At 41.7% G+C, this 19271-nt stretch overlaps 1 protein-coding gene across 1 annotated transcript; it reads left to right on the top strand.

Moving 5' to 3' along the window:
- The first annotated feature begins 456 nt into the window (after window positions 1–456).
- Window positions 457–953, top strand: LOC101605738 (retinal rod rhodopsin-sensitive cGMP 3',5'-cyclic phosphodiesterase subunit delta-like). The gene has a single exon (XM_045135407.1). The coding sequence runs from the start codon at window positions 457–459 to the stop codon at window positions 907–909; it is 453 nt and encodes a 150-aa protein (XP_044991342.1). The 3' UTR covers window positions 910–953.
- Window positions 954–19271: the final 18318 nt, after the last annotated feature.

Raw genomic sequence — 19271 nt, forward strand, 5'->3', positions numbered from 1 at the left:
GGCCACCCTGAGACTACATAGTGAATTCCAGGTCAGCCTGGGTTACAGCAAGACCCTATCTCAAAAAAAACAAATAAAAATAAATAAATAAATAAAAAGAAGAAAATGAGGTAAGTATCAGCATACATTCCTCTCTGCTTCTTGACTATAAACATGTGACTAGCTGCATACTTCTGCCACCATGCCTCCTCAGTCATGGTAAGCAGTAATTTCCTGAAGGAAACCTTCTTCATTTAAGTCACTTTTGCCAGGTATTTTGTCACATCAACAAGACAAGTAACTATTATATCCAGCTACAGTGATTTCAAAAGTGCTGAAGGCGAAGAGCTGAGGGGAGGGAGAGGACAGTGGGGGTCTGGCCCCTGCCACTGCTCACCTGAGGCTTCCAGGCCGGCCTGCGGCTCGGACCTGTTGGTGGAGCATCATCTGCAAGGCACAGGCAGCAGCCACCGCATCATGTCAGCCAAGGATGAGCGGGCCAGGGAGATCCTGAGAGGATTCAAACTAAATTGGATGAATGTTTGGGATGCCGAGACAGGGAAGATCCTCTGGCAAGGAACAGAAGACCTGTCCATCCCTGGAGTGGAACCTGAAGCCTGTGTTCCCAAGAAAATCCTCAAGTGCAAGGCAGTGCCTCCAGAAATGAACTTTTCCTCAGCAGAACAAATGGGAAAATTCTGCCTGGAACAAAAGGTGTACTTCAAAGGGCAGCGCCTAGAAGAATGGTTCTTCGAGTTTGGCTTTGTGATCCCTAACTCCACAAATACCTGGCAGTCCTTGATAGAGGCAGCGCCCAGGTCCCAGATGATGGCAGCCAATGTCCTAACGGGGAACGTCATCATAGAGACAAAGTTTTTTGACAACGATCTTCTTGTAAGCACATCCAGAGTGAGGCTCTTCTACGTCTGAGAGAAGAACTCGTGTGCCCTTGAAGAATTTGGGGTTGGGGGGAAGAGGAAACGGTTTACTTTTGCTTCCACACATTTACTTTCGACATTTTACCCAGTTCCCTCAACACAGAACCCACTTGCGGCCACCAGGGGACCAACTCCATGTAGGTAACCAGATGCCTTTTTCCCTCCCAAAACTTCCATCTTCACTGACAAGACTACATACACTCTCAACCACAGACCAAGGCAGGAGACAAGCCTCGACTCCTTCCTGGTGCAAACATGAGCTCAAACCCATACCAGGAGCCGATATACTACACCTGTCGCCTGCCCGGCTTCCTCCTTGGGACCTGTAGGCTTTTTTTTTTTTGGCCTCTGGTGTTGGAAGAATTCACCTTCCTGACCCATGTTTAGTTTTTTTTTTTTTCCCCTGCCATTTCTATTTCATACATTCTCATACCTTTAACTTATAAAATAGATGGCAATATTATCACATAATGTAATTAAAGCATTAAAATATTCCTACAGTCTTTAGCATGAAAACAAAAAGTGTGAAGGCCACACCAGGCTTTTGGCTGTTTGTGGTAATATAAAAGGAGAGAAGAACTTAAGCAAAGAACTATTGGCCAACAAGGGACCAGTACCTGAAGATTTTGAAAAACCACAACCTCCCAATGGTGCAAAAAGTACAGAAACTTAAGAAGTGACTTTCAGTGCTGTCAGGACAGTGTGACTGGAGATGTAGTTACTCCCTCCACCAGTATTTCTTCCCGTTACCTCCGGATGAACTGTCGTTCCAGGTTGTGATTCTTGGAGAACCGACTGAAAGTGCATCCTTGCTTTTTATGGTTTTTTATTTATTTATTTTTTATTTTCAAGGTAGAGTTTCGTTCTAGCCCAGGCTGGCCTGGAATTAACTATGCAGTCTCAAGTTGGTGTCAAATTCACAGCAATCATCCTACCTCTGCCTTCCAAGTCCTGGGATTAAAGGCATGTGCCACCACCCCTGGCCATTCTTACTTTGTTTAATCCCCTAAATTTCAAGGACTCAAAGCTTCACCACTGCACCCCTGAGGTCCTGGGCCTCTGCTTAATGACAAGGCTGCCCATAGAAACCCACCTGCTCTGTGAAGCCAAAACTGCTTCACAGTAACGGGAGCTACAGCATGAAGCCAGGGAAGGAGAGCAGCTGCCCAACTTCACCTGGCTTCACTGCATGCTGGGATGCTCTCTGTGCTTCTCTGAAGTCCTTTTCTTAATTCTGTCACACAAACACTGACTGGTGTCACAGCTTCTCCCTGCCCTTTCCTAGGAGATTGTGCAACATTTCGGGTTTTGTGTACTGACACCTCACAGTCTCGTATGCACAGTGCACCCTTCTAAAGTACAGCCTTTTCTGTCAAGCCTCCTGCTAGAAATCTACATGACATTGTTCTAAAGGCACCTCACAGTTCTGGATCTCTCTCTCTCTCTGTTCCAAGAACAATGCATCTGTCTATGGAATTAGACCACTTGGATTTGAGTCCTGACATCCTGATGGTGACACTTTAGACAACAATTTTTTTTACCCCTTTCTGTCTTAACTTCTCTTGATTTGAAGTTAATATTTTTTTTACCTCATTAAGTTATTGAGCTCTAAGTTCTAATACAATTTGGTTTTAGACTTTCTCAGAATCTGTTACCGCCCCCCCCCCCATTTTTCTCCATTTCTCCCTTTTGGAATGGACTTGCCTGACCTATTATATTTTGGATATACATAACATGCTTGGTTTCACAAGTTCATAACTGGGGAGGAAATTTGCCTCTGGGTGACTCTTACCTCGAATCTCACCCATTCTGATTTAGATGATATTTCCATGAGACTTTAGGCTTTAAGCTGTTGAGGTAATAGCATGTGAGAAGCCCATGAATTTGAGGAGTCAGGGTGGAATGCTAGATAACATTTGTGTCTCTTCCAATTATGTGATGAAATTCTAATCCCTGTATGCTGGTAATTGGAGATGAGAGTTTAGAAGTGATTAGGTGACTGGGGGATAGGATTGATGCCCTGAGAAGTAGGCTCCAGAGGGCTCCTTCACCTTTTCCATCACCAGATATTGAATCTGTTGGTATCCTGATTTCAGACTCCCAGCTTCTAGAACAATGACAAACTCCTGTGGCTTCCAAGCCATAGAACACAGCATTTTTCTATAGCCCCATGAGCAAACTAGGGCAGCCACTGTAGTCCTAAATCTATCAAATTCAGCACCAGATGGATGGGAAGGTGTTTGTGGTGGGTGTCTTGGGTGAGAAGGGCTGGTTGGCAATCAGATACCAAAGAGTAGACTGACATTTATCCTGATTCAGAAAGGCGTGTGTGTGTGTGTGTGTGTGTGTGTGTGTGTGTGTGTGTGTGTTGCAAACACATGCAGAGGCCAGAGGACTTCAGGTGTCCTCCTCTGTCAATCTTCCAGTTGATTCCCTTTGAGATCGAGGTTCTCACTGAGCTTGAAGCTGCTGGGTTTGATCAGAATGGCTGAACAGGGAGCCCCAATCACCCTCTGTCTCTGCCTCCTCAGGATGCAGGCATGGACAGTCATGCTCGCTTTTTACATGGGTGCTGGGGATTGACCTGAGGCCCTCATGCTTGTGCAAGCAAATGTTCTTACCCACTGAGCCTTCCCCAGCAGGGTGCTCTTAGCTATGACCCTAAATTCTTTTGCTTGCTCCCAAGACAGAGACTAACTGTGGCAATGCCATGTAGCTAATCTAACCATTGTAGAAGTGCAGAACCTAGCCATGGGGCAGGCTCCTGTGTGCTGTAGTGCAGAGCTCAATCCCCACAGACAAATCTGGGCTCTTCAACAGAAAAGCTCTTAAGTTATAAGGTTTGAATTTCCTTTTTTTTTTTTTTTTTTTATCTTTTCACCTTCCAAAAAAAAAAAAAAAAGTAGTCAAGAGGCTGTCAGGCAGCTCAGCATCTCCATCAGAATTCAGAGTATTCCACGGTAATTACAAAACAGCTGTAATGGAAAATTGGTAGTCAAACCCATTTTCCAGCGACTAGAACGGTGAATGGGCTCCATTATGTTCCTAATTCTCATTAACTTAATTTGCATAGGAAACAATGAAGGAATACATAATGAGGTACAGTGGGCCAGCAGCTCAGCCCTCACCCCTACAATACTGGGTTCAACTCACAATAACCCACCCCAAAGGGGAAGAGGCCAAGGGCTCCCTCTGCACTGGACCTCACTCAGGTCACCTGGACTGTCAGCCTAGCCAGTCCAGAGTGGGGTGTGGTAGAGGGTGACCAGTTGCCTGTCAATTGTCCTGGATCACCTTCCCTCAACACACACAATATTACCCCCATTTCTTCTCCTCACCCCACCTCTAGGTAAGGCTTAAGAAATGGAGCAGAAGAGAGAACTTATTTTGGGGTAAGTAATTCCAGACTCAGTTGTGTGTGCTTAGTGTGTTTCTTTCTACAAATCTAGCTTTAATTAGAATTGGCCCTGGCAAAACAAGAGATCTCCAGCTGGGTGGAGTTGAGGTGTGGTGCTGAGTCTGAGCTGAGCACTGGGCTGCCTTAGAAGTATTGTGAGAGACTAAGACCTAGACCAGCACTGACTCCCTGATCTCTGATGGATGACTAGATCAGATAAGATATCTATTGCTGGAACAAAGAGAACTGGCAGTGAAGAGCCAGGGACAGCACAGCCAAACACACAGATCAACAGCCAAGTTTACTCTAGACTCCATCTCCCCAGCTGCAAGGATGGGAAAAAGACAGAAGTTGTTGACAGTCTCTACCTAAGCAAATAATATCCTACAGCTCCCTCAGTGGAAGGGGTGAATTTGATTCAAGTCCGGAGCATCTGTGATATTTCAGCCACTATCCTAGATTGCTTCAGTGAACATTTGCAGCAAAATCATTTAGGTAAGAATGGTGTCAATTTTGCTAATGAGGAAACTGAGGTTCAGTAATATTTGCTGCATTTGCTATAATAAGGAAATCCAGAAATGAAGGTGCCACATGAAATAACTGGTTTACTTAGACCAAAGTCTAAACTTGCATCCTTCATGGAAGAAAAAGAGACTATTTATCTAGTAGCAGGTATGAAGGAGGAACTAGAGCCTGAAGAAAGCATCATCTCCCCAATTAAGTAAGGCTATCAATATTTAAAGCCAAATGAACTGTATATATAAAGGTCTAATCTAGGTACAATGGTGGCCCCTTTGTAGGATAATTGAAGAGCTACCAGGAAGGCAGCTGTATCCCAACAATATCCTAATAGTGTCTCACTTGAGCAAACAGAAATGCATGGAATACCACTACCAATTTGAGTTAATCATTTTCCTCACCATAATCCTCTTCTCAAATGCATACCTTTTTGGATGATGTATAGCATTCATTCCATAAGAAATATAATGTAAGAAACATTTAACTCCAAGTAAGACCTGGATTTTATTCCTAAATTTGCCACAGAACAGTTCAAACAGCTTGTACAATTTACTTCAAGAGAGCTTGACCAGATAATCTTTCTTCTTCTAAAACTCTGGGAATGTAACCATAATAAGTGTTCTTTCTAGGGTAGAATGAATCGGTCATATTCAGATAATAAAGGGAAGGTAACTGACAGAGCAAATTCAAACAAACTTGTGCAATAGCCCAAACCTCCATACCACTGTTATCACCATCTGCAATTTCCCAAGAACCTACTAAATTCCAGGTATCACATACATATGGCTCACAATTCCTGTAACAACATGGTAACATGGATTTTGTGTGTCAGTAAGATGAAGTCCTTTCATGACAAAAGCATCAAGCCAAGTGGAGCTGTGTGGTACCACTCTGAGATATGATTGTTCATGCCTATAATCCCAGCACTCTGGTGCTGAGGCATCAAGAGTTTAAGTTTAAAGCCAGCCTGGACAATCTAGCAAGGTCCTATCTCAAAATAATAATAAATAAAATCTACAACAATGGCTTGGTGTGATGTGTGAACATGAACTATGTGTCCATCTCTCCTCACCTCTAGTCTAGATTAAAGGAATTGCTTCCAAAAGTGAGGTATCAATTTCAAAGCAATTGCCACTCCCAGTTTAGATTGTCCTGTAGGGTCAAGAATGGTCTCTCAGTCCAACATAGGCATGGAAGAATCAGAGCTGGTTTTTCATTCCTGATTTAGATCAACTTCATGGCAGTTATGCTCCTGTTGCTGTAACAAAACATCTGACAACAGAAACTTAAAGAAGGCAGGGTTCATTTTGGCTGATCGTTTGAGGGCACCGTCCATCACAGGTGTGACATCATGGCAGCAGGATATGATGTGGCTGGCCACATTGCACCCACTGTCGGGAAGCATCAAGAAATAAATGCTCACTTTCTACTTTTCATTCATCCTGGGACATCAGCCCATGGGGATGGTTCTACCCACACCAGGATGAGTCTTCCCTGCTCAGCTAAACCTCTCCCAGAGGTGTTTTTCCATGGTGGGTCCAAATCTGGTCAAGTTGATATTGAAGCCATTACAGCCCTTTACACTCTTATAACAACTTGCCGCCTCTCCTTAAGCAGAAGCCACTCTGCAGCCACAGGGGATGACATGACCAGCATTTCAGTGGTTTCCATGCCCAGTGTGAACCTGGGAATTCTTGCACATTCCATTTCATCTAGGCCCCAACGTTATCCTCAGAGACGCTGTCTACAGCCAAGAGACCTGGAGGTAGTTTAAGTGGAACTCATTCTTTAATGCTGTGTATGTGTACATGTTGTGTATGTATTTGTATGTGTACAGATGTGTGTATCATATGCTCACCTATACTGAGGCTGGAGAAGAGTGTAGGGAATTCTCAGTCACTCTTCTGCCTTATTTCCCTGAGCAATAGTTTCACACTATTCTCACCATCGCTCATGGTTTGACCAGAAAGCCCCATCAGTCTTCCTATCTTTGTGCCCTTCAGCACTGTGGTCATATACAGACATGCCTAGCTCATTTATGTGGGTGCTGGGGATCCAACTAAGGTCCTTATGTGTGTGTAACAAATGCTCTTACACACTGAGCTATCTCCCCATCCCCTAAAAAGAACTCTTGACTGTTTGACCAGTTGGATTGATTACTCAGACACATGTCCACTCAGCTCTGACAAAATAAAAAAATAAATAAAAAACAGAAGAACAACTCTATCACTGAGACCAAGGAAGACAGCTAGTCCACGTTTGAGAGAAAAAGCTCTCTCCTCTTCTAGTGTTCTAGTGTGCCATGAGAAGCCTGTTCATAAAATGCTCAGAAAGTCTTCGTTGACAAGTGATTCATTCAATTGATTCATTACCACCATTAGTACCCTGGACTGTTCACTAAGTACCAAATATGTGTAGTTGTTGGAATTGTAGACAATTTTGCAGTTATCCATTTATAAAAACATTTGTTGACTTTATCTACCTCTTTGTGTTGTTCTCAAAGCCCTGGGAGCTGTCCATCCTGGGTGCTAACCCCACAAGTTAGCAGTTCAGTGATAGGATATGTGGAGACCAGGAGACCAAGCCCAATGTTCTAACATCCTACTTTGCTGCTGATTTTAACGACCAGCTGGCCTATTTAACCAAGTATCCATTCCATAGCAATTCCCACTGTCAGTATAGATGAACTCTCCTGTAGATCCTCCAAGCATGGTTCCTCATTTCTTCATGGGCGACAAAAGCTGAATACGTAGAAGAACCATGCAGAGCTGGCTTCTTTCCTCCTCACCTCGGCCCACTACGTAGCACTAACCCAGGCAAAACCTACTGTGGCTGCAGTTTCCCACAGTGAGTTGCAGGCACTTGGTGTTCTCTCAGTAAGCCTCTCGGTGAGCTCCCAGGAACAGCACCCACCTTGCACAGCTCTGCCAACTGCCTCACTTTTAGATTCTGGGCTTTGAAACCAAATAAAAATTGATATGTGTGTAATCACATTTGTTTAATTAAAGTAACACATCTGTGCAGTAAATATTGCAGCAAGAGCTGGTCAATAGCAAATCCTCGGCATGTACAGTAATAATTGACTAATGTAATTAAATGCATGTCAGAGTTTTAAAAGAAAATATAATGAGATTTCATCATTTTATATGTACAGGTAATTAGTTCTTAGGAATGTGAGTAAAAGCAAATTATCTACAGATTTGAACTATCAGCAGATAATTCAAATGACCTAGATTGGGAGAGAAATGGTATCTAAAAACCAGAGGAGTTCAAACCAAAATAAATGTTTTCTACTATTAAATCTGAAAGCTACAGTAAGAAATGTGTGTGTTTAATTTTGTTCAACCTGTTTCCATCAAGCTTTCCCTGTGGGCGAGCCCAGCCATAGGGATGTTCCAGATCAGACTGAGTCTCTCCCAGCACACACCTCCATCTCCAGATGGAACTTCCTAGCACCAAGCTCTGGTCAGCTGGAAGAAATCTTTTCTTTGCTATGTATGCCAGGTGACCCACCCCTGCAGCTTCTTCATAGTTCTTGTTTATTAGAAGCAGTACCACTTTGAATTTGGATGGTGTGTACACAGAGATGGGGAAGGACCATTCCACAAGTAGGAAAATATGAGCAGATAAGTGCACAGGAAAGTACAGGGCCTTTTGGGGAGACAGCAAGAGTTCTGGCTCACTAGAGAAAATTTTAGTAGAATCAAAACAGGCTACAAGATGACAGGCAGAGACTTGAATATCAGCCAAGAAGTTTGAGCATCACTCTCTGAAGGCAACACCCACTTGCTAAGGATGCTGTGTACTTTCATATACATACACATATATATAATTTAACACTAATCATACCAATGCTTCAAAAATCACAGCATTCAAATAAAGTAGCTGATTGTACACTCAGCAATGTAGTCATCCCCAAAGACAGGCCATTTGAGGATTAGGCTCATTCATCTGCAGGGTGAAGCTACCTGAATGCTTTTTCCATCATCAAAGTGCTGGTTTGATGTCACTACACCCTTGAACCTACTTCAAATGATGAAACTGGCTATCTTAATGCTACACCTTGGCAGCTATAGCTCTGTACTGTGATTTCTATCTTGCGTGAATCTTGTTTCCCTAATCAGACCAAAAGTGGACAAGGTCAGTGTCAGCCTTCATTATACATGCAGTTTTGGATCCTTCATATGTGTGCACAAGCTGTTTGATATCATTGTTGGTGCCATGACCTCGAGTTCTGGGACAGCAGGGACAGGACAGAATGACCATGACAAACAAAATACTTCAGTGTCGTCTGATATATGAGTGTGTGTTCCTCTCTAGTCAGCCAGAAGATGCCTTAACCCGCTGCCACAATAAGTGGCTGGACTCAGGACACCATTACCTACTCCCTAGATGCATCCTTCATGACAACAACCTTCCTGTGGGATGGCTTGTGCTATTACACCTGTGAGGATTAGCACTGCCCCACATTTAGGGCTTAATAGTTGGCAATTTGTCATTTCTGCAATAGCCAAAAAAAAAAAGTGATCATGATTAAAAGGAAAACTTGAGGTTAAAAGAGAACAAACATGCCAACTATTAACAAAGTGCTTCTTTAACAGCTAACAGAAAACTTATTTGAAACAAACAAATGAATTATAAATATCTATGAATAAAGCAACTGGAGAAATATCCTTTTATTAGGTATTTATACATAAGGAGTCTTGTTGTTTTATGTATAATAATTGTATCCTATCCCAGTTATAACTTGTTTATATTTTTCAAAATAGCCCTTTCATTTTGGACATACAATCCAAGGTACATGCAGATGATAGGATATGACAATGTTTGTGCTTGCTTCTGAATGAACTGGGAGAAGAAGGGAAAGAAAGTAAATGGGATGTGAATGAAGCAAAAATAGCATGTTCTGATAACAATTAGAATTTGTAGCAAATATACATGGCTCAACATTCTTCACATATACATATATTTAAATATTTCATTTAAGCCATTGGTGTTTGGTCTTATGAGGACAGAAATCTTTGTAGTTTATGACAAGGTTCTGAGATGGAACTGAGGCTGAAGCCCTAGGCTCCTTCCACCTGTGGCCAGCACTTATCATCTATCAGCTGTGGAGCAGTGTATGGTCAAGGAAAGAATCTAGCAAGACAGACAAGACTGATAACATTGGGTCTGGACTTGGGATCAGTCTGTGGCCAGCTTTGGGGGTTATTGGAAAGTTAAGAGTTAAGAAGAAATTGCTGGTTGTCAAAATAACAGCTCCTTCTTTCTAGATAGAAGATGCACTGTATCCTCAATGAGAGGACTAAATACTTCCAAAGTTAAAACCTGTATGGCAGAATGGAGAAGGAGGTTTGGGTATTCTTTGTGGTGAAATAGGTGAATGGCAGGTTGGATCTGACCTGGCACCTTGTCAGTGATGAGGGGCCTGAGGAGGCTGTAGCATCCCACACTAGACCAGGCCATGGCCCACTGCAATCTCGATGTGAGCAGTGAGTGTCTGGAGTATCCTCATACCCCACTGTTCTCCCAACCACACCACCACCTGCAAAGGAACCTGAGGGGTCCATCCTCATCTCACCTGTGAACTTTGGATGTCTATTGTAGGAAGGAAGAAAGGAAGATAGATGTTTTAATAGATGTTTTCTTGGGAGGGGCTCTGTCAACAGCTAGAACAATGACGGATTCTGGGTTCTTAACATTATTCTATGGTCATTCTGAATTAGTTGCCTTCCTGGAATTAAATCAAAGGTCTTGAAGACATGGTTAGGCTCAGAATATGATGGTATCTGCTGAGAGTCAACACAACTTGAGGCTTCAAAGACAGACTAGGTCCCCCAAGAATTCATTCTGTTGCCAACCAAGGCAAGTCAAACATACCAAGGGGACAAGATTAGATTCTATTGGTCTCAGAAAAACTTTGCAGTTCTCCCTCATCAATTAGCAGAAGCCATGTCTGGGTGACGTGGAGATATGGATTTGGAACAGAGAAAAGTTATTTGCCTCTGATACTGAAGACAAGAGAAAAGGGAAAACAAAATCTCCCATTTTAAAGACTATCATGAAATCCAAATAAGAAAAGGAGGATGAGAGAAATTCCTTCACTTTCAAAGATCAGGGGCCCAGAAGAGCATAAGCAAGATGGAAGAACAGGATTCCAGAGGAAGGAGGACTTGCCAACTGTAGTCAGGAACATATCACTAACAGTTGTATTCTGATAACAACCCATGTGATAAATATTATTATTCCTTTATAACTGGCCTGGGGAGATGGCTCAGCAGTTCAAGGCACTTACTTGCAAAGCCTGCCAGGTAAGATCAATTCCCCAATACCCACATAAAACCTGGTGCACACATTATGGCCATCTTTGGGGGTAGGTGAGGAAGCTGAAGATCAGAAAAGTACACAAACCTGGCAAAGGGCAGTAAGAAGATCAGAACTTGGGCTGAAACTCCAAAGCCTGAGTTCTTTCTTTTGTGGTTTTAATGACTTGGCGAAATGGTGAAACAAGTCCTCTTCTCTCTCTCTCTCTCTCTCTCTCTCTCTCTCTCTCTGTGTGTGTGTGTGTGTGTGTGTGTGTGTGTGTGTGTGTGTGTGTATGTGTGTATGTGTGTGTGTTATTGGAAGAAAGCAGAGAGAAAGTCAGGCAGGAGAAAACTATGGCAGCACTGGATCATCCTGAAGCCTCGCTGAGGGGTTTTCAGTTGGTTTGACAGTAAAGAAGATCCATTTTAACTCCTTGAAGTAGGGCAGAGACCATAAAAGTGGTGTTTGGGGATGCTTAATTTTGCAGGGAGAATTGAAAGATAAAAGCTTTGGGAGCAAAGCAGTCAGGCTTCAAGGATCAGGGTTAGCCACGTTCCCCTCCTTGGCCACCGAGTCAAGAGTAACCAACTAGTTTCTTCATCAATTTCTCCCTGAAGGCATGCTTCCCACTTCTTCGAGATAGTGGAGGTCAACAGCTCCAACTGTGATCATTTATACTTGGATTTTCATCTCTGAGAGCAGTTTTCTCCTTAAAAACAAAGCCATATGTTTAATCTACACTGGACCTCATTTCAAAAGAATGTAAAATGTCAGGAGCAACACTTTTACCATCTGTACTTTGGGGCTGAAGGTAACCTCCCTCATCCCTAAAGGGGAATCCCTTATAATAATCAGCCCCATACCCTAAAGGTCAGGATTCTCTTGGATGGGAGTTAGGAGCTAATGTTGCCAGAGTCTCCTCTAATCCAACAATTTTATGAGGATGAGATTCTAATTTTTGAAAATGTGTCAGGTCCAGCCTTCTGCCTTTAAGCAGACCTGCGCTTCTGGAGGAAGCTCAATTCCTGGAGATTGCCAAGCCTCTCTGCAGTCGAGGGACTTGGCACTGGCTGTTTCCTCTTCCTGGATGGCTCTTCCTCTTCTCTTTGCAAAGCTGGCTCATTTTCCTCCTCCAGATACTTGAGATAAATGCTGGTCTTAAATCCCAACTTAAGTGTATCACCTCATCTTTGTGATTGTTTTTCCTTTCTCATCTTAGCACTGGGGCTATTTTCCAGAGAATCCTACCACACTCTGATAATGCTGTATATTTGTTTGTTGTCTTGGTGTCTTTCTCCCCAATCAGAATACTACACACGTGTTTTTTGTTGAATCCCCGAGATGTATGTAGCTCAATGTCTGACACACTGTGGATACTTAAGAAATAGTGGTTAGGTGGGAGGAAATTTGAAGGAATGGATGGATAGTAAATAGATGAATGAACAGAAGATGGATGGATGGGAAAATGAAAAGTATTTATTAACTACTCCAGGGGAAAGAAGGTTCTAAGGTTTAGAAACTGCATACTGTCTTTGGAGAGTCACATGATTCTCTATCATTTAAAACAGTATGAAGACCTCCCAGTAAGAAAAAATTCACGTAGTTTTATTTAACCTCACATTTTCTAAATTTATTCTAACTGAAATACTTCTGTCCACAGAACATCCTGCCAAACACCAGTCAGAAAGTCTCCCTTCTAACATTGTCAAAATGAATAATCTGGGGTTTTTTGCATATGTGTATAGGCAGGTGCAGGCTTGTATATATGCCATTGTGGAGGCCAGGGTACCATCTTGGGTGTTGAGCCTTAGAAATGCTGTCTGTCTTTTTTGAAAAGAGTCCTTCACTGGCCTAGAGCTCACCTACTTGACTAGAGGTACTAGCCAGAGATCCCCAGTGATCCACCTGTCCCTGCCTCCTTAGCATTGGAATTATGCAACTATAACATCATGACTGGCATTTTTCATGGGTATTGAACTCAAGCCTTCATGATTATAAGCACACTAGTGACTGAGTAATCTCCCTAGACCCTAGTAATTAATTATACTTTAACTCTCCATTGAGATTGGGTGGTTTTTAAGTACACAAGCAGAAATTTACCCATCTTTTTATCTTTCTACATAGCACAGTGTAAGCCACAGTGAAAAAATACTTGGAAATCTCTGAGTAACTAGAAGAAAATGAAAGGAGAGGGGAGGGGACTATAGTTACATGAGTCAGTCAATGAGTAATTGTTTCTTAATGTTTACTTCAGTTGACTTTGAGGCAAAGGATGAAACAGGAATGATAACCTAATGATATTTTCACTCAGGAAATTAGTCACCTCAGATAAATTCTAGATTGGGGGGAGTCAAGGTAGACTCCCACTCTAGCCCAGGATGGCCTGGAATTCACTATGGAGTCTCAGGGTGGCCTCAAACTCATGGCAATCTTTTTGAGTGTCACGAGTTACAAACGCAGATATTTCCCACATATGCAATGTGTGTGTACCTAAGTAACAGTGGGGTTGAAGAGTGTACAAGGGACATGGTCTGGGAACAAGATAAAATTAAAGGGGGGTGAGCTGGTGAGGGGGCACAGGACAAATATTGTAGCCACCCAGGACAGAATTTAAAACAACTACATGGAAAAGATTCTGAAATGAATTTAATATGAGAATTTAAAAGAAGATTTGAAGTCTGCAAAAGCATATGTATCCCTTTCTGACTTCAATTCTGCTCAATTTATAGCTAAAATGGAGGAGTAGCTCCTGAAAGGAAAATAATGTACTATTCACTCTCTACCTCTCAACAAGTTTCGTCTTATATCAGTTCAAATGGCCTTTCTCTCTCTTTTAAATAAACTCTAAGCACATCTAGATAATCCTAGATTCTTAGAGGTGGGAGTGACTCCTTCCTGAAATCCAACTTCTTTGACAGATGGCTATACAGGCTTGGAAAGGGGGAGTGAGTTCAAGAGCATCCCACATCTCCAAACTTTAGAAAGTTCTCATGTTGAGCTGAAATCTGCTGCAATGTAACTTCCATCTGCTGCTCCAGTTATGCCATTTGGAGCCACACAGGACAGGTCTGCTCAGTTCCATTTGACACCCTCTTGTTCCTGACCCCTACCACCCATCATATTTCTTTGCATTCAACATGACCTTCCATTTTAAACTTAGCACATAAGCTGTGGTTTCCTTACACCTTACCATGCTAGTGGCCTTCCTATGAAGTTACTGTTTGGGCATTGTCCATCTTATAATATGTCTCCTACAACAATGTCCCAGATATTTGCAGGCCCATATAGGGCATCAAGACCCTCACAGGTTAAGAACAGCTTCTGTAGTAAGACACACTTGGCTCCATCACACCATCAGTCTGTATCTTGGCACAAGCTAAACACCCAGAACCTAAGTATCTCTATCCATAAAACAGACATAACAATGTTTTCAAGAATTACTATGTATAAAAAAAGCACTAAGCACCAAAATTGGTACATGATTATATAAATTCAGGAGTGGCCACAGTAGAGTCTCATATTATGTATATTATTAGACATGCTATTCCATGACTAGTTTATATTTTTACTAGATTTTCATGCTGTTAATTCACAATAGACCAGACCAAACATAATTTTTTCCATAAATTCTGGTCAAAGTAACATTTTACTACCTTATATTCATTCAATGTATAATTTGAATCCAAATTCAGGATTTTTCTTCACTCACACTTATCCTCTGGCTCATTGTTATAACATACAAATTCCCTTATGGCTATTAAAAAGAAAGTCAGGAAGATTTTCTAAAATAAGCAAGCCCCTGGCAGAGTTGGGCATCATATTCCATGATTAGGCATTTAACACTGAAGTTAATTCAACAAGTTAAAAGACTGTGTTGGGTGTCCCATTGTGACAAATTTCTTTCCTTGACGGAAGTTGAAGAAGATGAGACAGACACAGCCCCACTGACCACTGAGCATTTCTTCCACAGGGAAAGATGCAAAAGAATGAAATGCCCCACCTCATATAACTGCAATGGGATGTGCTGTGCATAAATAAAGCAGACAGCAAAGTGGAGAGGGATGTGGGTGAGGAGAGGATCACACAACTGAGGGTTTCAGAAGGTACCTACCACCTCAAGCAAGACTAGGAGGGTGATGGAGCTCACAGGGACATAAGTCAACACTTTCCCTGTCTGTTGGGCTGTTTATTTATCAACATTAATGTTACCAACATTAGTAAAGCATACAAGTCAGTAGATTGTTCTGTCTTCCAACCTTCTAGAAGTCTGGCTTGGGTTTCCACACACAGCAAGCTCCTTGAGCTCATGAGACAAAGCTTCCTGTGCAGTTGCCAAGAGCAACAGCAGCTTAGTGTGGTAATCTGGAAACCATGTGCTCTTTGGAAGTTATGGGAGCAGTTAAAATGGGAAAACATGTTCTTATTCAATTGGCTCACTTGGGAAACAAAATCTTGTGGGATCCCTGAGAAACTAGGCACAGAAAGCAGGCTTGGTGAGAGAAATCCCAGACTCCTTTCTCACAAGTTTAGAGCAGGAAGCCCCAAATTCCTTCCCTGCATCTCTTCAGCTCAGTGTCAGAGCTCCATGCTTATCACAGCTGGGATTTCTCATAAAAATAGGCTTCCCTCTTTTCTTACCAAGACTATAGAGATTCACTGGGGACACTTCTCACATTACTTCCTGGGTTCCAGACAACCTGCCCATTTATGTCCTGTCGGTTTGCTCTACTTTTTCCCCAAGATGTCCCCTTGTTAAGTAACTACAGGGTCTCACTTTTCCCAAAGCCTCACTAAAGAAAACATAAAAAAATTGAGAAAAGCTAAGAGGAGCTAAGCAATAAGTGCTCCCTGGTCAGAATCATGCTAAGAATCTGCACCAGTAGTCTGAGCTTTGGAGCTGAAGTAAAAATGAATTGTATAAGCCAGGCATGGTGGAACACATCTTTAACCCCAGTACTTGGGAGACAGGTAGAATAATCACTGTGAGTTTGAGGTCAGTCTGGGACTACACAGTGAGTTCCAGGTCAGCCTGAGCTACAGTAAGACCCTACCTCAAAAAAAGAATGAAGAGAGAGAGAGAGAGAGAGAGAGAGAGAGAGAGAGAGAGAGAGGAGAGAGGGAGGAATTGTGTAGGTTAGCCTGGCAAGAAGAATAAAGCCACACCCTTGAGAAGTTGGCTATGTCTTTTCCTGTGGAGAAGGTGCTTCTCAGTGGACAGCAGCCCCCTCACCTGCTCTTGCAGAGGCTTCTTCTTCTTTAAGTGACCAGGTTGTTGTTAGCCCATCCCCCACCAACCCATACAACTTACCATTGTATATTCTCAGACTTCCTTCCCTAGAACACCACTATATGTCATCTGAAGTCACAGATATAGATACTCTTTGATTTACATGGTCAGGGTACATCCTGATAAATCCACTGTCAATTGAAAATGTCATGATTTGGAAAAGCATTAAATATATGTATCTAAGCAAGCATCATAACTTAGTTTAGCATTCCTTTGACATTCACCTACAGCTGACCAGACACAGCTGACTCAAAGCCTGTTACATATTTGAGCTTTGAGTATCCCAAGCAATTTATTGATTAGTACACTAAAGAAAAAAAAATACATTAGTTACAGGGCTACATTTCACAATGTCATAAAGTTGAAAGATCATAAGTTGAACCACAGTAATCCAGTACCGTTTGTATGTGTGTACATTAATTTAAAATGTTAAGGAAGATTTGTACAAATGTTCCCCATGGTGACCTATATGGAAAGAGTTTAGATGATCAAATCAGATTTCTTTCTGTTGTTGTTGTTGTTGTTGTTTTTCGAGGTAGGGTCTCACTCTATCCCAGGCCAACCTGTAATTCACTATGTAGTCTCAGAGTGGTCTTGAACTCACAACAATCCTCCTACATCTGCCTCCTGAGTGCTGGGATTAAAGGTGTGCTCCACCATGCTTGGCTTAAAACAGATTTTTTAAATCCATATGGTTTTAATATTTGGAAGATGGATTTTTCAGGAATCACTCGTGCAATGTGAATGGTGTACAAAAAGATCATTACCAAAATCTAGGTAAAAAAAATAACAAGTGAGGGTTGGAGAAATTGCTTAACAGTTAAGGTACTTGTCTACAAAGCCAAAGAACCTAGGTTCAACTTCCCAGGACCCACCTAAGTCAGATGCACAAGGTGGTGCATACATCTAGAGTTCATTTGAAGTGGAAGCCCAAGTGCATACACACTCTCTCTCTTATAAATAAATAAAAAAAATATTTTTTAAATAGAAAAAGAGACTAGACAGTGGGGAAAAAAGAAAAACTAACTCTAAACAGTACTAAATATGAGGAGGCTCATAAGATATGCAGAAAATTTCTGAGTTCTATAAATAACCATGTAACTGTTATATGAAAACAGTACATCATCAAAATAAAACATATCAATTAATCCTGTAATAAATTATAGTAAATAATTTAGAATAGAAGATTGGGGTTCAAAAATACATAGTGTATACCAAAAGCATTTAAGTGTAGAACTGAGTCTAAATGGCTAAAGGAAATGTGGATTCAAAATGAAATGAAAATATTCTTAGTTGAAAGAATATAAATAATGTAAAAATAATTAATTATTAATATTCTAGTTCTGAAATTTCCTAGTACTCAAAAAAAAAAACAGGAAGTAAATGGAAAACCAAAAGCATGACATGAAGTTAAATTGTCCTAATTTCATCTGCAGCATAGGCATTAGACACTTCCTCCTTTACTTGGGCAAGCTACTTCAACTTTCAAAGTGTCTGAGTACCTGAGAGAGGACTAAATGATGAGTACACACACTGTTGTGCACAGTTGCATGGAATATATGAAATCCCAATAAGCTTTCTATTGACTTTGGCATGTATAAAAATATAGGTTCAACAATACATTAAGCTATTCAATTTTAGTAGAATTGAAAAATATATGTATGGAAGTGTGTTGCTATCCCAGCACTCAGGCAGAGATTGTATGAAAAAGATGGCTAGCTTCATAGTGTTTCCAAAGAAATAAAGCAAACAAAAATCAGATGTATACATAGCAATTCATAAGACAAAACAAAAACAAGTAAAACATAATCTATGCATAAATGGCAGACGACCAAGAAAACAAAGAAAAAAAATACATTTAAACAACATGGAACAGTTGGGCCATGTTGCTGCAAGTGCACCACCCACCCAGCCCTACCCCTACCTCCTCCCCAGCACCTGTACCAGGAGTCCTTTCTGTGGGTACTTCCCACTGGCCCAGTCATAAATACCATGCCACTGCAGGTGAGTCTATCAACCCCTGGCACCGTCTCATGCTGTGCCCTTTCTCACTTGCCATGACCCTCCTATACTTTCTGTTCACAACCCACATCCATGGCCTTCACTCGGTCACCATGCTATGGCACCTTGTGTGACCAGGCACCCTCCAATAGCAGACACTCCTCCTCTACTGCCGAAGTGCCGACTCCACCAGTGTGTCTGCCTCCCAGTCCCACCCCATGTGCACCCCTCGGCCTTGCTGCCACCTTGCATGAGTTCCAGACTTCTTGACTAATGCAATATCTCCAGATGGGCAAATCCTAACACAAAACAAGTGGCACACAAAAAATATATCACCACCAAGAAGTCCCAGTCACACATTACAGGCTTCCCATGAGAGCTAATTAGAGGTAATATAATAAAAAGAATTCAAAAGCCTAATTATAATGAATATGTACAATGAACCTAAAGCAGACACGGATAAATGCCTGGATGAAATCCAAGAGAACACAAACAAACAACTGAAAGAACTCAATAGATTCCCGAATGAATTCAAAGAGGACATGAGCAGATGTCTGAATGAACTCCAAGGGATCAAAAATAGCTAAATTAAATAAGAAAAGCAAAACAGGATATGAAAATAGAATTTAATAACAGAAATGCTGAAGAAAAACCAAACTGAAATGAAAAGTACAGTAAGTCAAATAAGAAATGTGGACAGAATATTGGGGCTGGAGGCAAGGAAGAGGAAGTAAGTCAGGCAGAGAAAATCAATATCAAGTTCAAAACACTGTATGAGCAGAGCGTGAGAGAAGAGATGTTTATGATCCCCCTAAGAACCAAGTCTATGAATGCTTGGCATAGA

The sequence above is a fragment of the Jaculus jaculus genome, chromosome 15 (assembly GCF_020740685.1).
Source record: "Jaculus jaculus isolate mJacJac1 chromosome 15, mJacJac1.mat.Y.cur, whole genome shotgun sequence".
NCBI lineage: Eukaryota > Metazoa > Chordata > Mammalia > Rodentia > Dipodidae > Jaculus > Jaculus jaculus.

Excerpts from the sequence above, each read along its gene's own strand:
- LOC101605738 (XM_045135407.1), top strand. The coding sequence starts at position 457 with ATGTCAGCCAAGGATGAGCGGGCCAGGGAGATCCTGAGAGGATTCAAA.